The 16,054-nt window shown below is 43.2% G+C and overlaps 1 protein-coding gene across 1 annotated transcript in view; it reads right to left on the bottom strand.

Annotated features, from left to right (window-relative positions):
• Positions 1 to 8,565: 8,565 nt before the first annotated feature.
• mb (myoglobin) overlaps positions 8,566 to 16,054 on the bottom strand; it is a 10,453-nt gene continuing 2,964 nt past the window's right edge. Inside the window, exons 2-3 of the mRNA XM_078532086.1 lie at positions 12,072 to 12,291; positions 8,566 to 11,007 (exon numbers count right to left, since the gene is read on the bottom strand). Of these exons, the coding sequence (XP_078388212.1) occupies positions 10,861 to 11,007; positions 12,072 to 12,291 (367 nt within the window). The 3' untranslated portion in view covers positions 8,566 to 10,860. The remainder of the gene's footprint in view (positions 11,008 to 12,071; positions 12,292 to 16,054) is intronic.

The following is a 16,054-nucleotide window of genomic DNA, read 5'->3' as shown; positions in this document are numbered from 1 at the left end:
TTTACCAGGCAAATTCAATTAATAAATCTAATATAAAGCTAGTCTCAGTAAAGGTGCCATGAAACTGATCGATTGTTGTAAAAGACCCATCAGGTTCACTGGTCCTTTAGGGAAGGAAATCTGCAGCACTTACCCAGTCTGGCCTACCCACTGCAACGTGGTCGACTCTTAACTGTCCTCTGAAATGTTCAGTTCAAGGGCAGTTAGGGATAGGCAACAAATGGTGGTTTTACCACATCACATGAAAGAATAAAGAAATCCTCTAATTCAGTTTGGTTCTGATTTGGAAATCGTTTTCTGCTGTGGATCCATGCCAATTAACAATTGGATCAAACCACCCAAAGTCATTTAACTAGGACCCCCTGAGCTAGCAGAGACTTTCATCCAATAAGTCTGATCAGGGCCCAGAGGTGAAATGTCTAATCAATCCACTGCACCACAAGCCAATACAACTTGGTAATTGGATATCGGATTATCTAACATTCTACATTTAACCATGACAGCCATGATTTCAGATTAGACAAATACATATTTTGTTCAGCAATCGCTACATAAATTGGGAATTACTTCCAATCAATAAAGATAAGTTATTCTTGGGAATGTTATCCTATTAAGTTTCCATGTCAAATTTGCTACCCTCTTTGTAGTGACTCATCAATATACAGATCTGCAGGTCTGTCTTGTCCCTTCATACATCATATGGGCGGTGATCTTTTGTGCCCATACATGATAATACTGGAGTTCAATGTCAGTAAGTGTGAGGTGGTGCATTGTAGTTTTTAAATATTAACGTTTGGTTGGGGGCTAGCTGATGTGGAAGAGCAGAGGCATTTGGGATTGACATTCATAAGATATTAAAAACAGTACTTTCAAGTGCTTACGGTATTAAAAAGGTGAATGGAATATTGGGCTTTATGGTAAGAATAGAATACAGTACAAAAGTTGAGATGTAATAGTAAATCCTGCAACCACAGTCGCAATACCATTTGCAGATTTGTTCTCCACAGTGTAGGTAGGATGTTGAGGCAATAGAGGGTGTAGAACACATAAACAGGAATAGGCCTTTCAATTATTTGCCTGTTCTCCCATACAGTTCTATCATGCTGATCTGTATCCTTTAATGGCCTTGCCCAACAAAATTCTGCCAATCTTCTAAATTTTCTGTTGACCCAGCCTCAGCAGCCTTTTAGGGAACTACGATAAAAGCAAAAAACTGAGGATGCTGGAAATCCAAAACTATGCCGTTGAAATTGTGCAGTCCATTAACACTAATTCAAAAAAAGTTCATATGCTGATAGTTGAGAGCACCGACATGGTTGTGCGAAAGATGCATATTCTGAACATCAAGTTTCAAGAGCAGGACGATATCTGTCACACACAGTTGTGTTTGCTAACATTATCCAGCTAAGTGCATATAATGCTCGGAATATTACAGATGCTGTCAAGCATTCTACATGGGTTGAATTCTGATTCTACAGAGACGGATGCTGACTTCAGGTGGCATATTTGTCATGCTAGTTGGGTATAAGAGCTGCCTAGCTCTAAAGTGAGTATTGCACCTACTAGAACAACACTTGGCCATAGAAAAGATCTAGGAATCAATGACGTTTGGAAACGTGCCAATAATGAAAGCAGTGGAACTATATTTGCAATATTTAGCGGATCGTCTGTTTTAAAAAGAAAAGGTTCTGATGAAAGATCATCGACCTGAAATGTTCTCTCTCCACAGATGCTGCCAGACCTGCTGAGTATTTCCAACATTTTCTGTTTTTAGTTCAGATTTTCAGCATCTGTAGTATTTTGCTTTTGCAAAAGAAAGCTAAGTTTATGAAGTCAGCCAGCAATTTGGAAGTTCAGAACTTTTGAATAAAGTGCACTGGTTATGGTGTTAACTTTCTGTAAATACCCCTATGTGACTACTGCATGGTGGAAGCCATTGATAATGATCCTATAGCAAAGTATTGTCTCAAAAAGTCTACAAAGCCATAGTAACATATTGCAGACAATGTTAAATGATGTTAGGGGGCAATTGTCTGAACTGTGCTACACTCTCAAAGTTATTGAAGCCCATTGCGATGCAAAAGTCAAAAATAAAAAAATGCATACCTGGTACCTCAGAAAATAGCCCAATGGAGTGAGAAAGTGAAGTAGGAAATGGCATCTCTGTCAGTATTCTCTGTTTTGAGACTGAATATTTAGATGCTCAATTTCTGGAAAATAAGCTGCAAGAGTGGTCTGCATTTGATGACAAAGTACTGATTTCTGCCAAATCTGATTACAGTATGAACATTTTCAGTAAACTCATTCACAAGTACCAAGTAGACTTAAATCTACCTGTGCAACCGATGAATCAATTATCAACTCCATCTGCAAGCAGTACAAAAGACTATAAGCTTATCATTGCAGATAAACTTAAAGCATGTGTATTTTGTACATTTACTTAACATGATAGCTTACACCCTAAAAATAGAGCAGTTTACAGAGTTGGCTGGGTTGGTTGATGTATCTGGCACCTTTCAAGCCTATGTGGATTGCGAGTGTGGCTTCACTTTCATGAATCAAATCAAAACCAAGTCTCCCAATAGACTGGAAGTTATCCTCTTAAGATGGTCGAAATGGGTAAAATCCTACCTCATGCAAAACAAAGATGTCAACCTTAACAGAATGTTCCATGACTGAAAATTGAAAAAGACAAACAGGAGCAATAATGTAAGTCATGTTCAATAAATATTAATTTTATTTACTTACATTGCTGCATATATGCTGTAAGTGTTGTTGTTTTAAAATATAAATTGCCCATGTAGTGCTCAGAGGAGTTCTTAAACCGTGCAGTACAGGTAAAATTCAGAGGAAGCATTGGTCTGCACCCCAAATGTTTTCCTGCTGGTTCTCCTAGATGTTGTTGAACCTCATGTGTTTCCAGCATTTTCTGTTTGTTTGATTTCTGCCATACACTTTTGATTTGCTCTACTAAAACCAGTCTGTTCTGCTAAAGAGCGTCAGTTCCAGGGGAACTTCCCTTTGGAACAAACAATTGTATAGCCAGGAATAATGGACTGCTCTTTTGGACCATTTGGAGGATGGCAACTGAATGTCATCGAAGGGGATTTTTATTTTATTCATTCATGGGCAAGGCCAGCATTCATTGCCGATCACTAATTGCCTTTGAAAAAGTGGTGGTGGTGAGCCGCTTTCTTCAACTACTGCAATCCCCGTGGTGAAGGCACTCCCACAATGTAATCAGGTAGGAGTTTCAGCATTTTGACCCATCAACGATGTCAGTCAGCCAGGCTGATGTGTGACTTGGAGCTACTTGGAGTTGGTGTTCCCATGCACGTGCTGCCCTTATCATTCTAGGTAGTGGAGATCATGGTCTTGGGAAGTGCTGTTGAAGAAGCCTTGGCGGGTTTGCTGCAGAGCGTCTTGTAGATGGCACACACTGAAGCCACATTATGTTGGTGCTGGAGGGAGTGAATGTTTAAGATAGTGGATAAACACAAGAACAAAGAGATAGGAGCAGGAATAGACTATATGGCCCATCAAGCCTGCTGCTCCATTCAGTATTATCATGGCTGATCTTGGGCTGCAACTCCACTTTCCTTCCTCATCTTGATATCTCTTGATTCCCTGAGAGACCAATAATCTGCCTTATTCCAGCCTTTTTTATAGTCAATGATAGAACATCCACAACCCTCTCGGTTTTTTTCTTTCTTTATTCCTTCACTGGATGTGGATGTCACTGGCTAAGCCAGCATTTATTAGCATCCCTACTTGCCCTTGAGAAGGTGGTGGTGAGCCGCCTTCTTGAACTGCTGCAGTCCGTGTGGTGTACCCACAGTGCTGTTAGGAAGGGAGTTCCAGGACTTTGATCCAGAGATGGTGATGGAAAGGCAATAAAACTTCCAAGTCAGGATGATGTGTGGCTTGGAGGCGAACTTGCAGGTGGTGGTGTTCCCATACGTCTGCTGCCCTTGTCCTTCTAGGTGGTGAAGGTCATGGGTTTGGAAGGTGATGTGGAAGGAGCCTTGTTGCGTTGTTGCAGTGTACCTTGTAAATGGTACACACTGCTGTCACTATGTGTCTGTGGTAGAAGGAGGTGGTGGATTGGGTGCTAATCAAGTAGGCTGCTTTGTCCTGGTTGTTGTCAAGTTTGTTGAGTGTTGTTGGAGCTGCACTCATCCAGGCAAGTGCAGAGCGTTTCATTACATGTGCCTTGTAGAAGGTTGACAGGCTTTGGGGAGTCAGGAGGTGAATTACTCATCACAGAATTCCCAGCCTCTGACCTGCCCTTGTAGCCACAGTATTTATACAACTGGCCCAGTCCAGTTTCTGGTCAATGGTAATCCCTAGGATGTTGATATGATGGTAATGCTATTGAATGTCAAGGTGAGATGGTCAGAATTTTGTATGTTTCAATTAGATCACCTCTCATTCTTCTAAACTCCAGACAATATGGACTGAATTTACTCAACCTCTCATCAAGAGATGAGGACCAATCTAGTGAACCTTCGTTAAAATGTCTCCAATGCAAATATTTCCTTCCATAAATATGGAGACCAAAACTGCACACAGTACTCCAGATGGGTGATAATTAAGCAGGCTGCTTTGTCCTGGATGCTGTTGAGATTCTTGAGTGTTGTTAGAGCTGCACTCATCCAGACAAGCGGAGAGTATTCCATCACACTCCTGACTTGTGGGGTGGAGGTTTAGGTAGAGGAAAGACTTTTGGGAGTCAGGACTCGCTACAGAATACCCAGCCTCTGATCCCTTGCAGTCACAGTATTTATGTGGCTTGTCCAATTAATTTCTGGTCAATGATGACCCCTGGGACATTGATAGTGGGGTGGTGGGGGGGTGGGGGGGAGAGATTCAACAATGGTAATGCCATTGAACGCCAAGCAGAAATAGTTAGATGGTCTCTTATTGAAAATGGTCACTGTTTGGTAATTGTGCGGTATGCATATTACTTGCCACTTATTGGTCCAACCCTGGATCTTGTCCAGGTCATGATGCATGTGAACTGTTTCACTATCTGAGGAAGTATGAATGGGACTGAACTCTATGCATTTATCAGCAAACCTCCCCACTCTAGCCTTTTGATGGAGGGAAGGTTACTGGAGGAGGTGGTAGCATAATGGTAATCCAGAGACCCAGTGTAATGATTTGGGGACATGGGTTTGGTAAAATTTGAATTCAGTAAAAAATCTGGAATGAAAAGTCACATTATCAATTGTCATAAAAATCCATTTGGCTCACTATGGCTTCCCTTAGAGGAAGGAAATCAGCTGTCCTTTAACCAGTCTAGCCTACATGTAATTTCAGACCCACAGTAATGCGGTTGACTCTCAAATGTCCTCTGCCACTCAGTTCTCAAGGGGCATGTCAGGAAAATATAATAATGTTATTGGAATTTATTGTATCTATGGTATCTATGTGTGTGTGACAGACTTGATTGGATTAAAGGCAGCTGGCCTGAAGGCTTTGATATAAACATGGGGGAAGTTTAGAATGTAAGGTGAAAGGCCATTTGTATTTTTAAATAAGCCAGACTTGATTGTTTCCAAAGGAGGAGTGAAATGTGTCACTTAGCCAGGTGAAGTTTAGAAACAGTGTGTTTATTTTTCCCAAAGATTACTGATAAAGCTTAGTACTATGAGAGATTTTTATTATCAGAAAGATAAAGTCCAAAGACATAGTGAAACAATGGGAGTTTGCATTCAAAGGGGAAAATATGTATAAAGGAGTGGAAGCTGTGTGTAAGGGTGGGCATTTTTAAGATCTAACAAGTGTGAAAAGCCTTCAGCATCTATGCCTCAAGCTGCTATTTTCAAAGAACTGAAATTAAGAAAACTCATTTTGAATTGACTGGTTCAGGGTATTGTGTGTCACCTTGCCTGGGTATTTTAACATCTATGTGTCTTATTGTTGCCTTAACGAAAGTGTAACTGTGAGTCAGATTAAGTAGGGGATTTAGAAGCTATTATAGTAGTAATTTGTAGACATATGTATGTGCTTAAAATCATTTCTCTTACTAATAAATGAGATGCATCCAAGGATATGATGGAAGTGAGAGTAGATATTGCAGGGGCACTGGCCATAACCTTTCAGTCTTCCCTTGACTCAGGGTTGGTGCCAGAAGACTGGAGAATTACAAACATTACACCCTTGTTCAAAAAAATGTTGTAAGGATAAGCCCAGCAATTACAGAATGGTCAGTTTAACTTCAGTAGTGCGCAGGATTCTAGAAACAATTATCCAGGATAGAATTAGTAGTCACATGAAAAAATATGGGTTGATAAGGAAGAGCCAGCATGGATTTCTAATGGGGAAATCGTGTTTAACTAACATGCTGGAGTTTTTGAAGAGGTAACAGAAAAGGTCAATGAGGGTAATGCAGTTGATGTGGTGTACATGGACTTTCAAAAGGCATTTGATACAGTGCCTCACAACAGACTTGTGAGAAAAGTTATAGCTCATGGAATAAATAGGACAGTAGCAATGTGGATACAAAATTGGCTGAAAAATAGGAAGCAGAGAGTAATGGTCAATGGATATTTTTCGGGCTGAAAGAAGGTTTGTAGTGGAGTTCCCCAGGGGTCGGTATTGGGGCCCTTGCTTTTCCTGATAGATATTAATGATCTAGATCTTGGGGACAATTTCAAAGTTTGCGGATGATATATAGCTTGGGAGTGTTGAGAACAGCGAGGAGGATGGTGTGGAACTTCATGAGGACATAGACAAGTTGGTGGAGTGGGCAGATAGGTGGCAGATGAAGTTCAATGCGGAGAAGTGTGAGGTGATGCATTTTGGCAAGAAGAACATGGACAGACAATAGAAAATAAGAGGTGAAATTTTGAAGGGGGTGCAGGAGCAGAAATACCTGGGTGTATATTTGCATAGATCACTGAAGGTGGCAGGACAGGTGGAGAGAGCAGTTAATGAAGCATATAGTATCCTGGGTTTTATTAATAGGGGCATAGAGTACAAGAGCAGGGAGGTTATGCTGAATTTATATAAGACACTCATTAGACCTCAGTTGGAGTATTGTGTACAGTTCTGGGCACCACATTATAGGAAGGATGTGAACACATTGGAGAGGGTGCAGAAGAGGTTTACAAGAATGGTTCCAGGGATGAGAAACATCAGCTATGTGGATAGATTGGAGAGGTTGGGACTGTTCTCCTTGGAGAGACGAAGGTTAGAGGAGATTTGATAGAGATGTTCAAAATCATGAGGGGGCTGGACAGAGTAGATAGGGAGAAGCTGTTCCTGTTCGAAGAAGGATCAAGATCGAGAGGGCACAGATTTAAAGTGATTTGCAAAAGAAGCAAATGCGAGGTGAGAAAAAACTTTTTCACACGAGTAGTTCGGGTCTGGAATGAACAGCCCGGAAGTGTGGTGGAGGCAGGTTCAATCGAGGCTTTCAAGAGGGCATTGGATAATTATTTGAATAGAAACAATGTGCAGGGGTACAGGAAAAAGGCAGGGCAATGGCACTAGGCCATATTGCTCATTTGGAGAGCCAGTGCAGACACAATGGGCCGAATGGCCTCCTGCTGTGCCGTTAAAATTCTGTGAGTTTGGTACAAGTCCCCAGATGTTAGTAAGGAGGACTTTGCAGGATTGACTTTGCTGTTGTCGTTTCCGGTGCCTAGTTTGATGCCGGGTGGTCCATCCGGTTTCATTCCATATTGACTTGTTTTTAGCGGTTTGATACAACCGAGTGTCTTGCTAAGCCATTTCAGAGAGCAGTTAAGATTCAATCACATTGCTGAGGGTCTGGAGTCACACGTGGACCAGACCAGGTAAGGACAGCAAATTTTCTTCCCTAAAGGACATTAGTGAACCAGATGGGTTTTTATGACAATCAACAATGGTTCCATGGTCATCATCAGACTTTTAATTCCAGATATTTTATTGAATTCAAATTCCCCAGAGCATTACCCCTGGGTCTCTGAATTACTAGCCCAGTGACAATACCATTGTGCCACCATCTCCCCTGTTGTGAGGCCAGAGTAACTTTTTATTCAGAATTATTTCATGAATCCTCAATTCAAATTCACAAACTGCCACAATGGGTTTGAACTTACATCTCCAAATTATTATTCGTTCAGGCCTCTAGACTACTGGCCTATTAATGTAACCACTATGCTACCTTACCCAGTAGCAAAATATGTGCTGAGTTCAATGCTCTCTATCATGGGGAGTGCATTGCTCTATGTAACTCTTTCAAGTTATCAACAGTCACAGATTGTAACTCTTTCGAGTACATTCACAGTTCTTGGTTTCCGGGAGTAGGACATGAACCCACAACCTTCTGACTCAAAGGTGAGGGTGCTATGAACTGAGCCACAGCTGACACCTCCATTGCTCTATGTAGAGGTACATAGCCCTGGAAAACAGAAGTGACCAGAATTATTCACATTGACCTATGGGTGGGCAACAAAATTTCATGTGATGCCCCTCCAACTGAAAATAATTTAAACCAATGTTACGTTTAAGTGAATGCAGCAGAAGTGAAGTATTTCGAGGCGGGTTTGGCTTTAAATAACCTGCATTACACAGTACAGCAGAGTGCAATCTTTATTAAGGTTTTTCATGTACAGCTTGATCAGTGAATTTTATGCATGAGACTCCTATCCAAATGGAGTCTGTCCAATCCTCAGAAGTCCAATTCCCTGCAGTCATGGACACTGGGGCAAGTTGACCATTTTAATTCCCCCCTCAGTCTGGGTGGAGACACTCCATTGTACAACGCTATGCAAGACACAGTATATAAAGGAATACATGAGTTAGCAATTAATCAGAACAATCCCAGTTGCCTTAAGAGCCCCTATCGCCAGGGGGAATACTTCTACACAATGTGTGGCTGTTGGCTTCCACTTTTTACTTGACCAGTATATTGTATTACATGGTGGGGAGGGGGGGACACACTTACAATCACCACCATCATCCATTTACATTTACTGCCTGAAACACTTTTACCTGGGACGGAATACCTGTTAAGAGTGGGTAGTGCTATTGGCTATTGTACAAGGTATGACTTGCTGCTCCTTGTAACCATTAAGTCTTGGGCTGGAGTGAGCAAAACTATTCTCACAGCCCAGGCATGCTGTACATGTATTTTCCATAAACGTAGGACGTAATTGGGAATTTCCATATCTTACTGGTGCCTCTCAGTGACGAGTTGCGCATAACCACCACTGGATCTCGGTTTCCATATGCAAAAGGAGAAGGATCAAAGAATTCAATCCCTAGCACATTGCTAAAGACTCCCCATGTAATAAAAGCAGAATGTAGCTGCCCAGCTACCATAACCCGGGGGCCCCGGTTACGATGAACTGTTTCTGCTTACTTGTAGCTTGGAGACCTATACCCCTGTGATTACACCGGCATCATGCCAATCTCAGAGAGATGGTGACTATCTTCAGGCAATGCACTGACAATTTTTAAATTGTCCAATCTGCTCAGTTAGGGCATCTTCCAAGCATTCTTTAAGATTGGAATTATCTTTGACCCTATTTCTGAAAATGCTGAGAGTGTAAGTCAGAAGCAGCTAAAATAATCTAGGCAATTAAACCCCTTTCTGTAATTAATATTTAAAAATGAAACCCTAAAATAAACAATAAGGGCCAATCTTGACGTCACTGTATAATGGGTTCTTTGCTAAATCGTGGAGTCCTGCATCAGTACCAGTTGGTGTTAGTTCAAATTCACACTGTAAGCCAGGAAAAATGAACTTCATTTCGGGCACTAAGGGAATCGAGGGATCTGGGGATAGTGCGGGAAATTGGAGTTGATGTATAAACTGAGCCATGGTCTCACTGAACAACGAAGCAGGCTTGGGCCGTGTTGCCAAATGTAGCTCAGCGAACGCAGGATTGTTGGGTGAACGGGTATTGGTGTGAGTTAGGGTATGGGAGCAAAGTTTTAAAGACCGTATGCTCAAGGGGAGGCGGTAGCGTAGTGGTATTGTCACTCACTGCTAGTCCAGTGACCTGGGGTAACACCCTGGCGGATCTGGGTTTGAATTCCACCACAGCAGATGGTGAAATTTGAATTCAATAAAAATCTGGAATTCAAAGTCTGATGACAACCATTGTCAATTGTTGTAAAAACCCATCTGGTTGCCCTTTAGAGGAAGGAAATCTGCTGTCCTTACCTGGTCTGGCCTACATGTGACTCCAGACCCATAGCAGTGTGATTGACTCATAAATGCCCTCTTTTAGGGATGGGCAATAAATGCTGGCCTAGCCAGAAATGCCTGCATCCCATGAATGAATTTTTAAAAAAGATTACAGAGAGTGCTAAGTGGGAGCTGTTGTTTAAATCATAGCTACTTTGCTTGCCCCAACCACTTAAATCAATAGCCTTTATGCTAACATCTCCTGGCCCCACAGGTCAGTTGATGTTTTACCTCCATGCCTCAGTGTGGAGAGCAGGTGATTAGAGTTTGGTTGCATTGTAAATGCTACGGTGGGTGAATAACTGGTGTAGGTTTTTACTCCCTGTTCTAACTTCTAATGTGGAACCACAGAGTCTGAACCCTGGTGCCAGCTTTGGAATTCAGTGGCACCACGTGTTAGACCTCAGGCTGAGAGTTTCCTGGGAATCCTGGCTAGGGGGGTTTTTCAAACAGAAAGGATGGGTGAGAATTCAAATAGAAGCTAGGGTAAATTTTTAATTGTCTAATTGCAATTTGCACACATTCATTACATCGTGAATGAATTCACCAAGTAAATATTAAAAACTGAGTAGCCGCCTCTATACCAAGCTGTTTTGGCAAACTATTCATTACAATTTCAGTGCTGTTAGCTGTGAGCTTGACTCAGGGGTGGCATCTTTAAAGCAATACTCTCTTTAACCCTGGAAGTTAGCATCCTTGTACAGTTTCTCGAGGTCAGAGCAGATGATTTTAAAAACATTTGAGAAAGAAACTTGCACCGGTCCAGTCATATCACGTGGGTACATCTCGATCAATACTTTCACAGCAATATTGGTGATTAACTAGGAGAAAATATACACGGTAAGTGTATTAGCAAATGCATATGTTCAATGTAAGATCAACAGGTATTGCCTCGTTCAGCTCGGCATTAGTTTCTTATAGAACAGAATCTGAAGTTATGTGGGGTGAGGGGGGAGGGGGGAGGTGGGGGGTGGGGGGAGGTAGGGCGTGGGGGGGGAGGAGGTGGGGGGGGTGGGGGGGTGGGGGGAGGGGTGGAGGGGGGTTGTCATATCAAAAGCTGCTAATCATGAGGATAGTAACATTTTGCCCCAGTACCCTTGGATTGGTGAAAACAAAGTCAGCCTGCTCCTGGTGGCTCAGCAGTGCCTCCTTCTGGAGAGCGAGCATGTGGCTGTTAGACAAAGGACACCATCCTGCACACGACCTGTCAAATCGCCCACCCGCACTCACTGACTCGCGTGACAAATTAGGAATGGTTTGAGAGTTTGCCCAGGGCAGTGGCTTGTCAGGAGCCTCTTCTGATGAGGAAAGATTGGGATGTGGGGGCTTGGGGAAGGATCAAGATCCACTCCCTGAACTATCTGGTTAAACTTGGGTTCGGTTTGAGGTGTTGCCTTCCTAGAACTACACCAAGGATTCATTTCTGATTCTTTATAAAGTTATGAGGCAGGTAGGTAAAGTCGATAGGAAGTCCTTCTTTCCCTCAGCAGAGAGGTCAATAACCAGAGAGCATAAGTTCAAAGAAATTGGCGAAAGGATTAGGGGGCGGTTGGAGAAGTAATATTTTCACCCAGAGGATGGTGAAGTCCAAAACCCAGTGCCTGAAAGGATGAGGGAGACAGAAACCCTCATCAGGCTAGAAAAACACCTGGATATGCACTTGAGGTGCCATAACCTACAGGGTTATGTACCAGGAGCAGGTAAGTGGGATTAGGCTCATTAGCTCTTTCTTGCTGGCATGGACACAATGGGCCGAATGGCCGTCTTCTGTGCTATGTTTCAATGTGACAACGGAAAATATTTAACGTAATCAATAGCCCACGAACACTCACTGAGTGTGGGTGAAACAATTTGACACTTTCTGGTACAGTCTTGCAGTACTTACAGTGAAGTTCTTTGGTGGGATTTTGTGTTTATTAATATGAGTGTCTGCAAGTTCCTTCACGTTGGCACCATGGTTGCCCTTCTGTTTCAAGATATTGCCCAGAGCCCGGAGAACGGTGGTGCCATGTTTGCGGAGATCTTCGTTGTTCCCCAGCTGTTCCAGGGGGATGTCCTTAAACTTGGGGAATAAAGCTTTGGTTTCCCCGTGTTCCTCAAATAATCTGGAGGGGTAGGGGGGGAGAAAGAGGGAGAGAGGGAGGTTAATGTGGCATTTCCATACTGTCACAGGAGTTGGGGAGGAAGTCCTGGTAATGACAAATTGGTGACAAAATAATCTTGGGGTAAAGGGAGAGAATCATGACCCAGCACCCCCTCAGGGTCACCGCAATCATTTTAACTGCCTCTCCCCTCTCCCCACGTTCCCACCTTTGGAAATTACTTTCCCTAAGACAGCCTGGCAACGTTTATGGTCAGAAATAACACCAGCTCTGCCTATCAAACACCTCTCAATCCTGGCGCATCAGAAACCCAGGCATTTTCTTATGGACTGAGAGAGCACCCTTTTTCCGAGAAATTGAGAGACTTGCATTCATATAGCACCTTTCACAGCCTCAGAATGTCCCAAAGCACTTGACCGCCAATGAGGTATGGTTACCCTTGTAATGTAGGAAACAAAGTAGCCAATTTTCACACAGCATGATCACATTAATAACAATGTGATAATGAAACAAGTCATCTGCTCTTAATGACATGGGTTGAAGGAAGAGTATTGGTCTGGACAAGTGTTACCAAACCTCCAGGATTGCCCTGGCTCTTGAGTCGTAGGGGCATTAAACACTTTTAGTCATTGTTATTAAAACGTTAGAGATGGGGGATACAAAGCTGAGTAACTGGGTAGGGCGGGTGGACACATGATGAAACCTCCAGGAATATGCCCAACTAGAGTTGGCGAACGTGAGGCAAGACACTGGGAAGAACTCCCCAGATGGGTCCTGAGTATTTTTTTAAAAAAATGTCTCATCCAAAATACAGCAGCTTTAACAATGCAGCATTCCCTCAGTACTGCACTCGGAGTGTCACTCTGGATTACGGGCTCAAGTTTCTGAATACACTTCCCGTTGGGTCGAGGCACACGTTCTATTTTTAGCTTTCATTTTATAGCTCTTCATCCAAATATATCACCATGAAAGGATTCTGATAAGCTGGAATGTTTTAGTTATTTATGGACATTGTCTCTCTCTCTCTCTCTCCCAGGAAACAAATGGTGTTACTCAATTCTCCATCCATATCACACTGTGCCCAATTTACCAAATATCTTCAATAGCTGTCAGCAATCCAGTGCGAGCCACGGAATCACCACAAAAAGGTACAACCCATAAACGGGCCATTCTGCCCGACTGGTCTATACTGGAACAAACACAAAAATACCTGGAAAAACTCAGCAGGTCTGGCAGCATCTGCGGAGAGGAACACAGTTAACGTTTCGAGTCCGAATGACCCTTCAACAGAACTAAGTAAAAATAGAAGAGAGGTGAAATATAAGCTGGTTTAAGGGAGGGGGGTAGAGTTGGATAGAGGGCCAGCGATAGGTGGAGATAACCAAAGGCATAGTCAAGAGGACAAAGAGGTGTTGAAGGTGGTGATATTATCTAAAGGAATGTGCTAATTAAGGGTAGAAAGCAGGACGAGCAAGGTACAGATAGCTCTAGTGGGGGTGGGGGGAAGGAATCGAAATAGGCTAAAAGGTAGAGATAAAACAATGGATGGAAATACATTTAAAAATATTGGAAATAGGTGGGAAAAGAAATAGGTGGGAAAAGATGGTCTATACTGGTGTTTATGATCAGATCAAGCCTCCTCCCACCCTTCTTCACCTCAGCCCATCAGCATATTCCTCCCTCCCTCACGTTCTTAACTAGCTTCCCACTTAAATCCATCTATGCCATTCAGCTCAACCCCCCATGACGATGAGGAAAGGAGGATAAAGAGGTTTCATTTTAATTCCGGAATGGATTTATTCGCGAATAGCTAACATTTATGGCCACTGGTTTCAATCTCCCCAACAATTGGAAACTTTTTTTAATTCATTTTTTTTTATTGGATGTGCAAGGCCAGCATTTATTGCCCATCCCTAACTGCCTTTCAGAAGGTGGGGGTGAGCCGCCTTCCTGATCCGCTGCAGTCCATGTGGTGTAGGTACACCCACAGTGCTGTTAGGGAGGGAGTTCCAGGATTTTGACCCAGTGACAGTGAAGGAACAGCGATATATTTCCAAGTCAAGATGGTGTGTGGCTTGGAGGGGAACTTGCAGGTGGTGGTGTTCCCATGTGTCTGCTGCCCTTGTGCTTCTAGGTGGTAGAGGTCGCAGGTTTGGAAGGTGCTGTTAAAGAAGCCTTGGAGAGTTGCTGCAGTTCATCTGGTAGATGGTACACACACTGCAGCCACAGTAAAATGTTGGTGGAGCGAGTGGATGTTTAAGATGGCGGATGGAGTTCCCATCAAGTGTGCTGCATCCTCCAGGATGGTGTCGAATGCCTTGGGTGCTGTTAGACTTGCACTTATCCAGGCAAGTGGAGAATATTCCATCATGCTCCTGACTTATGCCTTAGAGATGATGGAGAGGTTTTGGGAAGTTGGGAGGTGAGTTACTGGCCTCAGAACATCCAGCCTCTGACCTGCTCTTGAATCCACATTATTTATATGGCTGGTCAAGTTAAGTCAATGGTGAACCCCAGGATGTTGACGGTGGGGATTCAGCAATTGTAAACCTATTGAATGTCAAGGAGCTGCTTCAGCTCTTGTTGGAGATGGTCATTACCTGGCACTTGTGTGGCATGAATGTTACTTACCACTTACCAGCCTAAGCCTGAATGTTGTCCAGGTTTTACTGCCTTTGGGCAAGGATTGCTTTTAATATCGGAGGAATTACAAATGGAAATGAACGTTGTATAATCATCAGTAAATGTCCTCACTTCTGACCATATGCTGGAGGGAAGGACATCGATGAAGATGAAGATGGTTAGGCTACTGAGGGCATCTTGCAGCACTGTCCTGGGGGTGATGTGTTTGGCTTCCAACAACCACAACCATCTTCCTTGTGCTCAGACCCTAAACAGTGGAAAGTTTGCCCTACCAAACGTTTTGACCTTCATTAGGTCACCCAATGACCTTCTCTTTGTGGGAGAATATTCACTGCCCTTGATTCGACACCCTTGAGCTCAGTAAGTAGATTGTTGAAGTGTGTTGCAAACAATGACGATAGTCATAATAGCTCATGTCAGTTTGGTATGTGAGACTGAAACTCACTCATGGCGTGCGAGAGGGAGACTTGCTAATGGTGTGTGGACTAACCCCATTGTACAGTCACCGCCTCACAGCCGATAGCTATAACTGTACACCCTGTACACGCACCGTTTCATGACAGCCATGTGATACACACAATTTCACAATGATAGCCGCTGTAGTGACACTGCGCACAACACACAATCACCAATCTACGCATGTACTTCATGAGACAGGGGTGACTATACATACACCACTTTAACACCCAATCACCTCTGTGCACACTGTGAATATCCAACTTCACTACAGACAGCCACCACTGCTTCCTCAGTTCACAATAGACAGCTCCAGTCTGCAACCCGTTCACTCGCCACTCCACAACAGATGGTCAGTCACAACTGTACATTCAATCTGACACAACACAGTCAGGACTGTGGTCAGTGAGCAGATGGCCAATGACTGTGTGGCAAGTGTGTGCACAGTCCGTGAGCGAGTGGTCAACAGACAACTGACAGGTCCCACTGAACAAACTGTTTTACAGCAGTCGCCACTTTACACACTACACGTACACCACCTCCCAACAGATATTCCCGACTGTGAACATTGTACACAATCGCTTCACAATATTCAATCAGGACTGCACAAGCTGCACAAAAGACACTCACCACTGTGGTCATTGTGGTCAACAGTCAGTCCCCAGTG

The sequence above is a fragment of the Cetorhinus maximus genome, chromosome 29 (assembly GCF_964194155.1).
Source record: "Cetorhinus maximus chromosome 29, sCetMax3.hap1.1, whole genome shotgun sequence".
In the NCBI taxonomy this organism is placed as follows: domain Eukaryota; kingdom Metazoa; phylum Chordata; class Chondrichthyes; order Lamniformes; family Cetorhinidae; genus Cetorhinus; species Cetorhinus maximus.
This window is presented reverse-complemented; position numbering and strand designations above follow the sequence as displayed.